Source organism: Quercus lobata, chromosome 3, assembly GCF_001633185.2.
Source record: "Quercus lobata isolate SW786 chromosome 3, ValleyOak3.0 Primary Assembly, whole genome shotgun sequence".
Lineage (NCBI taxonomy): Eukaryota > Viridiplantae > Streptophyta > Magnoliopsida > Fagales > Fagaceae > Quercus > Quercus lobata.
In genome coordinates this window covers 24054391-24067016 of record NC_044906.1, presented here as the reverse complement: position 1 = coordinate 24067016, position 12626 = coordinate 24054391, and the positions used below count along the sequence as shown (strand labels likewise).

Here is a 12626-nt window from a genome sequence, read left to right as displayed (position 1 = left end):
AAGAAAAAACAAATGTTAGAATGGTGGTCGGTTTTAAACTACAAAAACACTAACACAAATTTTTGGAGTTCACTAATGACACTCTAATGATAAAATCAAGATAAGTTTAGATCAGTTTAGTGTTTTTTTTTTTTTTTTGGGAGAAGAAAAGATAAGTTTAGTTCAACAAAGTAACGTTTCTTTGTTTATATAAAAATGGATGGACTATTTAGATATATCTACTATATCAAAATATTTAATTGTAACATATTTATTTTTTCTCGTGTCATATTTATTCATTCTTTTAAACTGAATAATTGACTAAACTCTGCTCAATTGTGTCTGTCTTAATGAAACAATCATTTCTGGCTTTGCAAGTTACAAACACATGTTCATGTTTGAATTTTTATCTCAAAATTCACCTAAAAAAGATTAAAAATAAAAATCCAACCCCACTAGAGAGTTCTCAACAATCATTGTCACTCTCACACGTCACACCCTTGGCTTGGTTGGTCAACTGTAATATTCTCCATTTGGCAATATTTAATTAGCACTCATTTCACAAGTTCACATGCACTTACTTTTCTTTTTTTTTTCTACTTTTATTTACTGTAGGTCCTGTTTGGTTAGTGGGAAATCGAATTCCAAACGTGGAAAAACCCGATTCCATAAATCTCATTCTAAATTTTAAAATCTTTGGTATATTCATAGGAAATGTGATTCTAACTAACAAAGTAACAAGGTAGTAGCTAGGACTAGACTATTAAGAAGTAAGAACCTCGTCCCAGTTCTCATTCTCTCTCTCTCTCTCTGTTTCTGTCTTTCTCTCTCCCCAAACTATATAAATATTAGTACAATACGTGGACCAGTTTTTCTTGTCTTCTTTTTCACACAATCTCTTTTTCTCCTATTTTCTCTCAACACTTTTCTTGATTACCCATTTTCTTAAATCCTTCATTTCCCTCTCATTCTTCTCAGTTCCAATCATGGAGGAGGCCAATGGTAAGTTTCTGTACAACTATTTTTCTTTGTTTTAATTTATTCCTCCTCTTGTTCTACATGTAAAATATGAACTTTCTTAACTTTGCAGTCTATATTGGTTTTCATTCTCTCTCTTGAATTATAATCTAGAGTTTTGTTTTATGGGAGTTGCCATGTGGATCCATTATCATCAACATGATGTATAGCATGTATGTATGATGTATGCATGCATGATACATACATGTTTGTGTTTGTGTTTGTATTTGATTTTGCATTTGTGTATGTTTGTGTTGTTGTTAGGCATAATTTGTGATCACAAGCTATGGTTCTTTGGATTTTTGGAAATCAAGTGTTAGAATTTTAGTTGGGTCTGTTTTGTTTGCTACTTTTTCCAGCAAATCTGTTTCTGGGTATTAGCATAGATGATAGGCATAGTAATTTCATTCACCCTTTAACTTATTTGTACTTTTATGGTGTGTGTGTGGTAATTTCACTAAGGATCGTTTGGTTATCACTTTGAAAGTAATTCTCTCTCTTTGGAAGCAAAACTTGCTTTGATCATTTGATGTACCTCAAGAATAAAAGAAAGTGCCTTTTGGATATTGCTTAACGTGTACCAAAATTAGTTTTTTCTTTATTAGTTTTAATTCTTGTTCCGAGAAGTGAGGGATAAAAGTAAAACAATGTGGTAAGCATGTTTGAAAACTCGTTTCTGATAAGTACTTTTTAGCTTTCCTTTTTTTTTTTTTTTTTTTTTTTTTTTTTTAATATGGCCCTGTATAAGAAAGGTCAAAGAGAAGTGTCCTGCATATTTTCTTCAAATTCTGGCGTTGGTTATCTAGTAGGTTGGAAACAATTGAAAAGGACATACTACAAAATATTTATTGATCAGTTGACTGAGTTTGTCCTTCAATTGAAAAGGGGGCCGTGTGGAAAAGAAATTCCATAAATAGTAAAATTTGGAAATGACATTATTATTGAAATTTGAAATGGGTGAGTTTCTGATATTTGGAGTGAGGGAACATAGTTTCTGTGGTACTCCTATTATGGATGGTGCTACCATGAGATGGATGTAAAATTATGCAAATTGCTTCTGGTCTGAGAACAAATGGGTAGTGAGAGATAGGAATATGCCAGTCCAAGGGATTCCTTGAGTCCTCTTAGTCTGTTTTAGGAAATTGCACACAACTACTGTTGTGTGTCTTTGTGAACTTTTCTTCCTCATGTTCCACCTAGCTATTGTTTTCTCGTCCTATGGCCGTTTGAGGATAATTTTGGCTTGTGTGTGTTTTTATTTATATATTGGAGTCTGCAAATGGTTAGACTAGCAGTCTTGGTTTTAATTGATTGTTAATTTTCCCCTCAAACTGTTTTTAGCAATACATATTGATTAAAACAGTATATTTATTGAAATTTGGAATTATTAGATGATGATACTTTTTGTTGATATATGTTTTATGCATATGGAAAACTTTTTAGTTGATGTTACCTACTGTCTTTTGCCCTCTTTCTGTTCATAGTGCTGGAAGCTAAAGATGGAACAATTTCTGTGGCTTCTGCATTTTCTGGCTATCAGGAAGGTAATTTCAAAGTTGTCTCTTATCTCATCTCCTCCCACCCCTGAAAAGAAGATTTAAGAATTAGCGTATTTACGGCTGATCATATACTTTTTGGTGATCAAGTCAGTTGGTCTAGTTACTATTTTTCTTTTTCTTGAATTATACATGACATCATACCATATTATAGTTTTACTTTTAGTCTTCATTACCACAAACTGACTCTATATGGAGACGTTTTCTGACCCTTTTTTGAGCCCATTTTTACCATTCATCAGCTGGTAATCATCTTTAAAGAGCTGTTTTTTACTTGATCAGTGTATTTGTGGAAAAATGTTTTTATAAAAGAATTATATCTTGACAAGTAATTTCATCAGCCTCATATGTAGTCTACCAACTGATTGGTTACATTTATTCTGTTTATTTCAATCAATAGAGTAATGATTTGCAAACTCTTTACACCTAGTCTTGTGACATTATCATGGTGTCCTTTCCTTGTGATTGTCCAACCAGTTGTACAGGATAGAGATCACAAGTTTTTAACCAAAGCGGTTGAAGAAGCATATAAAGGGGTTGACTGTGAAGATGGAGGCCCATTTGGTGCAGTTGTTGTTCATAATGATGAGGTAGTTGTAAGTTGCCACAACATGGTTTTGAGAAACACTGACCCGACTGCACATGCAGAGGTTACTGCAATAAGAGAGGTTAGACTAAGAAATTATCCTGTTGGCTTGTGGGGGTTTATTTGATTACTTGGAGTATGGTGGTGTCAGTTTTCTAGGAGTTTTTCAATTGAAATTTTATGTTTATATTGAAGGAAAAGATGCTATTGATAATCATATGAATTTTAAAAGCTTATTTAAAAATCTTCCGTTGATGGATGAAGTTGAAAATATCCTAGAAAAGAGCAGGTACTTGGTATTAGTCAACATATCCTTGCCATAATACCTTGTCTGTCTGTCTGTCTATCTCTCACTCTCTCTCACACACACAAATGCGTGTTGCTATAATTGTTTAGAAGCATTTATTGGTAGATCTTCCATTTGCATTGTGCTTCAAATTGATTCTCATTTGATGATGTTGATGAAATGATGGTTTAGACTTGTAAAAAGAAAAAGAAAAAAGAAGGGTATAGTCATATTGTTAGGAATAAGTGGTTTGTATTGCTTTGTTTCAAGTTTACATATAAATAATCTTGTTTATATTACAAATGCTTAATCATTAACATTTAGTTCGATCATTGTCATTCACTCTCTCTCTCTCTCTTGATGTATAAATTTTGAGACTTTTGGAATTGTGAAATCGTATTGTAATTCTCAAATGCATGGACTTGTGGGAGTAAATTATTGTACATACTAAATAGGAAAAAACAATCTTCGAAAATACGTTGTCTTACATTACCAGTGAATTAGGTCCAGCCCTTAACATGTTAGCATCTTCTTTGAGCACCTACATGCTGGAGCTTTCCCAAAATTAACCTTCATTAAACAAAGGTCTGAACCATGTGTAATCATTTTTTCCCCTTTAGTTTTTTAAAATGATGGTTAGTGAAGGAAACTGATAATAAATAAAGCATTTTCTTGTTCTCATCTGTTTGTTGGGTCTGTTTGTTCTCATCTGTTCAATATCTAAGAGTGTTGAGTGTTCTCAATCAGTAAGTTAGGGGAAATAAAAATTAAAAAAATTTGTGTTTGGTGGTTTGTGTTTTTATAGTAAGGTTGCCAAAACAATTACTTGATTATAAGCATGGGTATGCATATAATAAATCCAGATCAAGGTAACTTGCATATGATTTTAACACGTTTCTTTACATGACATTGTGGCTATTGGAATAATGCTTATTCTAAATATGTTTTTAAATTTTCTCTTTTAAGTTTTTCATGCGTGCAATTCCTCCTGTTCATTCTGGACTTTGAAAGTTTATCAACTTTCTAGTATCTTATTTTGTTCTTTGACACAAATTGATCCCATACTTGGAATGGACTACTCCCTTAGGCCTGTAAAAAGCTGAAGAAAGTTGACCTCTCAGAGTGTGAGATATATGCATCTTGTGAGCCTTGTCCAATGTGCTTTGGTGCTATCCATCTTTCAAGAATCAAGGTCTAGTTTTTGGAACTCTGTTTATTTTTTTATGAGGATCACTGTCATTATTATTATTTTATTTCACATTACCTTACATTTCTGATATTTTCTTTTTAAGCAGAGGTTGGTTTATGGAGCAAAAGCTGAAGCAGCTATAGCAATTGGGTTTGATGATTTCATTGCAGATGCATTAAGGGGTACTGGATTTTATCAGAAGGCTCACTTGGAGATCAAAAAAGCTGATGGTTCTGGAGCTATTATTGCAGAACAAGTGTTTGAGAAGACAAAAGCAAAATTTACCATGTATTGACTTTTTTTTTAGTTTCCTTGACATTCAGAAAAGTCACTTACCCAAAGAAAACATTGGGGCAAAGCTATAATAATAACAACTAAAAAGCCAATTGTTGGTTCAACTGCCATGGGAGTTCTGCACTACTCCAGAGAGAGAAGATTCTAAAATCACAATCTGGTTTACCCAGTAGGGGCATAAAAATGATGTATAATCTACTATCCTTTGGAAATTTGATTTTCTAATTTATTTTTATGGTTTAATTTTTGGAGAATGAATTTGGTTCTATTATTTTATTAAGATAAAATGTTCTGAAAGAACTAACAAAATTCAAGCCATCAACATTTAGAATTGCATTTCATAATAATTTCATAACAAATCTTATGTGGTAAGTTGTTATTGATTTTAATTTGGGTATATTATTGACATTATTTTTTAATCCATTAACAATAGCTTGTCAGTTAGGATACATGAAAATATTATTTATCAGAAAACACTTATTTTTCACCAAGTTATAAAATCAAATTCTGACTAATTTAATTTTAGTTACTGCTTATATAAATTGCAAAGGTAGTCAATTTTAGTTACTGCTATTGTAAATTGAAAAGGTGAGAACTAGGTTCCTTTTTACGGTGGCCTTGTAACAAGTATGGTGCCCCAAAGGCTAAAACTCAAACAACACAAAATGTTTGATTTTGAAGGCAATGCACATATGACATAACAAAAGCCTAACACACACACACACACACACACACACACACACAAATTGCTAAGACCAAAAGCACACACAATGCAGGTTTATCAAGGCTACGCACAAAACGAGAAAAATGCATAGCTCATAGAAACTGAAATAATATCACTGAAATGGATTGCAATATTCTTGTTGGTGTACACCATAAAAAAATTCATAGATAGGCCATAGCCATATTATAAATTGGTTTTGTTACTCACATTACCTCCATTCATAAAAGCTAGGGTTCATTTGCCAAAGATTATTTTTACTAACTTATTTTACTATTTAGCTTATTTTTGCTACTATTTATAGGTCTTACTGTATTACTTTAACTAACTCTTATCTTTATCTAAAATACTTTCGGTAAAAAGTTTTCAGTTTTAACAAAATAAGTGGTTCCCAAAATGGATATTTGTATTACGATATTCTACAATCGAATGACCTGAGCTAAAACCATGTTTATACAAGCGTCACTGATATGCAGGGGTGTTTAGTAAGGTATTTAAACAACGATTTTTAGTGTTTAAACAACATTACACGTATTTTAACACATTTTTTCACTTACACGTATTTTCAAAAAATACAAACAACGTTACTAGAACAACATTACCAAACACTCCAAGCAATTACCAATTATGTGCAATTCTTATCTATAAACAGGAGGATCTCTTGTTGTTTAAGCAAAATTTCAATCCAATTTTCTACTCTTCATGTTAAAATTATATTATAAGGTTTTTTTTTTTTTTTTTTGAGGAACATATATTACACGGCTTAGTGCACAGTTTACGCTAATTGCTAATTTTTTGGCAATACCTCTGAATATAGAGAAGTTATCATGATTAGTGCATTTTCAGATTTATTATTTTTTGAAGTGGTATAAGATGATTATATATATATATATATATATTGAATGCACGCACGTATGGAAATTCAAACACAATGCACATATACATATATACACACACGTATAGGATAAGATTCAAGTTATATTTGCTATAATTTATATCAATGTATAACATTTAATAATTTTTCTATTGGATGTATTTTTTTAATAAAATCATTATTAGATTATATTGTTTCTTTATATTCTTCGTATTTGCAAAATATCATAATGATCAATTGTTTTAAGTTTTAAGGTTTTGTATTCTAAAATTATATACAAAACATGAATTTATGATTAAATAACATCTAATTAATGTGATATTTGATGTATGTTAAAGAAAAAAAAAAAGAACATATATACTATCAAATAATACTATTTTAAAATATTAATCCAATATAAAATTATTAAATTGTATAATGTATTGGAAATTAACTCTTAAAGATAGTGCACGTTCGTGAATAATATGATGCAACCCTCAATTGTTGTGGCTTGATTTTTTTTATTTTATTTTTATTTATTTTTAATTTTTTATGTGGAGATTGTTTTGGCCTTGTATGCAGTAAGGCATCAATTTGAAATTTTAAGGGTCTGTTTGGATTGAGGGGAGGGGAGGGGAGGGGGGGTGGAGGGGACTAATAGAGTAAGTCATCAAGTTTTGTAACTAATAGAGTAGTTATTATGATTATGTTCATGTAAGAAAATCATGGCAGATTGCCTTCAACCCCTATTTTATTCGATTAAGAAAAGAATAAAAAATCTCTATTTGCATGGATAATACATGATTTATTAATTATTGAAAAATGTGAATCCCTTTGGTGGAAGATTTTCATGGAAGGTTCTCTCCTTTGCTACAATTGTTAAATCATCCCAAGGGCATAACGGGATGAGTTGATATAAGAACTCCAATCTATAACAAAAAAAAAACCCGGAAAAATAAATGTGAGTATGTAGCCTAACATGCATTCTAGCTTGTAATTAAATTTACTAAAAGCAAGGTGAAAAACTCACCAAATGTGAAGCCTCCAGGGCTATATTAATGCATTACCCTGTTTAACTTCAAATTAAACATGAAGCTCAATTCTGGTAAATCATTGATCTGATATATAGTGATTTGAATAAATGATACATACTCATAAGTTTTTAGAAATCTAGCGGGACAGAAGCTTCATCATGGAGAAAATTGTACAGTACAAAGAAGGTGCTACAAATCTAGCGGGACAGAAGCTAAGTTTTGTCCTTACAATAAATATTGCTTTATGATCAAGTTTTTTGACAGCTATATGCTACTGTATACCGCACTCCGGTTTGACATAAATGGACATGCAATCAATTGATGGATAATGGCAAATTTGATTTCCTAACATAAATATTAGGTGCATTTAAATTCTTTCTAAGTATGGTATATTCGTAATTTAATGGTGTAATTTTTACTAATTATTTTTAGGCCAATAAAATGAATACAGGTTAACTCTTATTTTGTGACAATTGTGATTTTAAATACAATTTTCATGCAAACAATGTGCATCGGAGACAAATTCAATGGTTTATTGCTATTTGAATTCTTATCAGAAAAAAAAAAAAACATTTATTATGTTGCAATTTTTTAAAATTGTAATTATTTTATTATGTTACCAATCATGACTTTTACAATAGGATTAGTGTTTTGGCTGACGATAAAGAATTATCATTAGAAGCAGACGTTATAAGTTGAAAATCTCACAAAATAAAAAATAAAAGACTTCCACACATATTTTGTTGTATTCCTTCTTCTTTTTTCTTTTTTCTTTTTTTCATCTTTTTTTGAGAAACCAAACACCAAATTCCTTTCTTTCAGATAACTTTTTTTTTTTTTTTGGGGGGGGTGGGGGGGGGGGGTGGGGGTGTTAAAAGATAACATAGCATGTGCAAGAATGTGAATTTATATTTTATCTATAATTCAAAAAGTACACCTTCATTCTTTTACGAGAAGTGCGTCTACAATATTTTCTGATATTTTGGAACTCTATTTATTTTTAAATGAGGGTCACTGTTATTATTATTATTATTTTATTTCACATTACCTTACATTTCTGATATTTTCTTTTTAAGGCGGAGGTTGGTTTATGGAGCAAAAGCTGAAGCAGCTATAGCAATTGGGTTTGATGATTTCATTGCAGATGCATTAAGGTGTATTGGATTTTATCAGAAGGCTCACTTGGAGATCAAAAAAGCTGATGGATCTGGAGCTATTATTGCAGAACAAGTGTTTGAGAATACAAAAGCAAAATTTACCATGTATTAACTTTTTTTAGTTTCCTTGACATTCAGAAAAGTCACTTACCCAAAGAAAACACTGGGGCAAAGCTATAATAATAATAATAATAATAACTAAAATGCCAATTGTTGGTTCAACTGCACGAGCATTACCAATTGCCATGGGAGTTCTACACTACTCCAGATAGAGAAGATCCTGAAATCACAACCTGGTTTACCCAGTAGGGGCATAAAAATCATGTATTATCTACTATCTATTGGAAAATTGATTTTCTAATTGATTTTTATGGTTTAATTTTTGGAAAATGAATTTGGTGCTATTATTTTATTAAGATAAAGTGTTGGGAATGACCTAACAAAATTTAAGCCATCAACATTTAGAACTGTATTTCACAATAATTTCATAATAAATATGATGTGACAAATTGTTATTAGTTTTAATTTGGATTTATTACCGATATTACTTTTTTATCCATTAATAACAACTTGTTACTTAGGATATGTTGTGAAATTATTATCTCAAAAAACACTATTATTTTTCACCAAGTTATAAAACCAAATTCTGACTAATTCAATTTTAGTTACTGCTTATATAAATTGCAAAGGTGAGAACTAGGTTACTTTTTAAGGTGACCTTGTAACAAGTATGGTGCCCCAAAACCGAAACAATACAAAATTAGTAAGTCAAATGTTTGATTTTGAAGGCAATGCACATGATATGTCATGAAAAATGCCTGACACACAGTACAGGCAAATCAAGGCTATGCACATACGAGAAAAATGCATAGCTCATAAAAACTGTTATAATATCACTGAAATGGATTACAATATTCTTGTAGGTCTACACCATAAAAGAATCCATAGAGAGGCCATAGACATATTATGAATTGGTTTTGTTACTCACTTAAATTACCTCCTCCATTCATAAAAGCTAGTGTCTCTGTGTAAGTAATAGCGAGGGACTCGTAAAAATGGTTCCCATATTTTGCAATTTTCCTTAGTTCTTGTGTTTTGCGGTCATATACTGCCAAGCTTCCATCATTTTTATGTAAAAGAACCAACCCATCCTCTCGAATTTCTAAAAGTCTATCACCAAAAGCAAGCCCAGATCCCTCGACCTTGAATTTCTTAGTCCAAGTCCTTTCAACACCAATTTCACTACTCATCACCCAGATATCAAACCAGTTGATATCTAGATTCCTAGTATCACAATATCCTACAATCAAGGATACAGAATCATTGATAACAGCAATATTCTGTCCTATGAAACCAGATGCACGTGGTACTGTGGGAAGCGGTGTCTCTAGGAATACCTCATTACTCGTGTCAAATGAAACTATGAACAAGCGAGTAGGCCCATGTTCAGGGAACAGCTTTCCCTTACGTCTAGCTTTCATACAAATCTCTGCAGCCTTCCAATGATGAAATCCATTTAGGTATGATGGAAAACTAGGAGAGTATATGTTATAAAGTTTGCTAAGGGAACTATCAATCACTCTCCAAGAATCGGTACTAAGGTTGTATACCTCAAATTGGAGTTGCTGGCGACCATAGAAGTCCACAATCCTAAGCACCTTGTAATCATTGGTGTTGGGATCAATTCCGAAGCCAAATTTGAAGCAAAATTTTTTTCCTGAATCATAACGACGGCTTCGCTTTATTTCGGGAAGCACCTTTGATTCTCTTGTGGCAGGGTTCCACAACACTAAATCCTCAACATTTTCACCCTTATATAAACCTTGCAGAAAAAATATTCCATTGTATGGACCATAAATACAGTGTAGGCCGTCAATCTTGTCTGGGAACAATGACAATAAATCTACATCTCTGGAAACCTCTAGGGTATCATTAGACAGCAATGAGACACACAGGTGTCCCTTGGACGTCCGATATTTAAAGACAACACCGCGTCCCAGATTGTTAGAAGTGGCAAATTTGTGGTGCTTGGTGATAAAATGATGGCTTCTCATAAGAGCATACCAGGATTTATGTACGCAGTTGAATCGCATCAAGGATTTCACTGGCAACCTTGCTAGGATTTCCACTACCACATCTTGTGGAAGGTCGTGGCGCAACATTTTCTTGGCCTAGAATAGAATAGAAGCTGCATGTGTATTTCAACGAGGATTATAAGGACTAATAACAAGTCAAGTTTTGTTTCAGATACTTGGATTGGAATGTGAGTGACAATGAAAATATTTAAAAAGTATCTATCTTTCAATAATGCGTGTAATGATGACTTTGTCTTTGATAGTGTAAATTTTCAGATTATTTGAACAAATTATCCTAACACATATATAGCAATTGAAAAGACTCCGTATGTTTGTTTAAGCCTTAAAATTAAAAACCCATCTCATATTTGAACCGCAAAAAAAGATCCCATCATTCGCAACCGAACAAATTAAGAGACAAACAATCAAAATTGTAATGGAAAACTTGAAGAAGATAGATGAGGGGAAAAACACTGACCTCGCAGCAACTTCCCGATTGTTGTTCTGCTTACTACTTTGGCGAAAGAGCAAATGGAAATAAATAAAATCAGTGGGTTTTTCTTTTGTCTTTTGTTTTTAATTCCAAGCGATTTTAGGTGAAGGTATTGATGGGCCGGGGGAAAGAAATAAAGACTCTCACAGACTCACACACACAGGGACGAAGGGGGAACTTTTTTGTTTTGCTAGGTATTTCGTTCCGCCGCGATAAATAATACGGAGTAATAGGTTTTCTATTATTATTTATAAACCTTTCTCCTTTGTCATTTAAAAAAAAAAAAAAAAAACTTTCACAATTTTTTTTTTTCCTTTGAGAAGAATAAACTTTTACCACGCCAAACAATATCTTTGATCATTTTAAGTACCAATTACAAAACTAAAAAAAATTATCTAACAATTTTACTGAAACAAAAAATTTTACCCATTAAAAATATTTAAACAAAATAATTTTACCCCTATTCGACAATAGATGCATTTCAACTTTCCCTTTTTAATATGTGATTAATGATTTTGTATGTTTGTCTTTGTTGATGATTTGTCAATACTAAACGGATGTTTATTTAGAATTTTATAATGATTTTTTGTTTTTGGGTTTATATTTTCACCCCTTTAAATTCAACTCCTGATTACATCCCTATGTTTCATTACAATGGAAATTTAGAAGTTATTTTTCTGCAATTAACCGCCCCTCACTTGCTAGTGGGGTGGTTATGGGTTGGAAAAAATCACCATCCTTACCTATAAAATAGAAGACTTGACACTACAAGAAGGCCCCTTCAACACAAAGCACAAATCATAATACATATCTAAGCACTAAACCATAGCACATTCAACCGCACTTTATAGGGACTAGTAGTGTAGTTTCTTAGGTTTTTTAGTCTCTTAGATCCTTAGGCATGTAAATAGTTCTTCAATCTTATGCTTGCAAGCTCTTGTCCCTGTAATTGTGAATATTGTGAAGCAAAAGGAATAGCTCTTATATATTTTGTGACAAGTATGATATTTTCTTCTTCTTCTTCTTATTTTTGAGTAAATGACAAGCATGATCTCAAATGCAATTTTTTATGCCAACAATGTGCATCGTGGATAAATTCAATGTTTTATTGCTATTTGAATTCTTACCAGGAAAAAAAAAAAATTATTGTGTTACCATTTTTATAAATATTTGTTTCTAGAAAAAAATTTATAACTATTTTATGATATTACCAAGCATGACTTCCGCACTTCCATTAAAAAAAGGAAAAAAGAAAAAAAAAGACTTCCACACATTTTTTGTTATATTACTTTCTTTAACATAATGTACCATCTGCAAGAAAGTATAAGAGATCTGTAATTAAATCTCCTACACAAAAAATCGATAAGTATTTTGGTTTAATGATAA

General features: G+C 31.8%; 2 protein-coding genes across 2 annotated transcripts; one reads left to right on the top strand and one right to left on the bottom strand.

Moving 5' to 3' along the window:
- The first annotated feature begins 700 nt into the window (after positions 1 to 700).
- Positions 701 to 5165, top strand: LOC115979277 (guanosine deaminase). Its single transcript, XM_031101261.1, has 5 exons — positions 701 to 981; positions 2481 to 2540; positions 3030 to 3220; positions 4512 to 4616; positions 4720 to 5165. Exons 1-5 carry the CDS (start codon positions 966 to 968, stop codon positions 4906 to 4908), a joined length of 561 nt encoding a protein of 186 aa, XP_030957121.1. The 5' UTR covers positions 701 to 965; the 3' UTR covers positions 4909 to 5165.
- A 4403-nt stretch (positions 5166 to 9568) lies between these two features.
- LOC115980608 (F-box/kelch-repeat protein At3g23880-like) lies at positions 9569 to 10834 on the bottom strand. The gene has a single exon (XM_031102839.1). The coding sequence runs from the start codon at positions 10832 to 10834 to the stop codon at positions 9653 to 9655; it is 1182 nt and encodes a 393-aa protein (XP_030958699.1). The 3' UTR covers positions 9569 to 9652.
- Between the last annotated feature and the right edge of the window lie 1792 nt (positions 10835 to 12626).

Excerpts from the sequence above, each read along its gene's own strand:
- LOC115980608 (XM_031102839.1), bottom strand. The coding sequence starts at position 10,834 with ATGTTGCGCCACGACCTTCCACAAGATGTGGTAGTGGAAATCCTAGCA.
- LOC115979277 (XM_031101261.1), top strand. Across the intron at positions 2,541-3,029 it reads ATTTTCTGGCTATCAGGAAG|TTGTACAGGATAGAGATCAC; the intron begins GTAATTTCAAAG and ends TTGTCCAACCAG. Across the intron at positions 4,617-4,719 it reads TCCATCTTTCAAGAATCAAG|AGGTTGGTTTATGGAGCAAA; the intron begins GTCTAGTTTTTG and ends CTTTTTAAGCAG.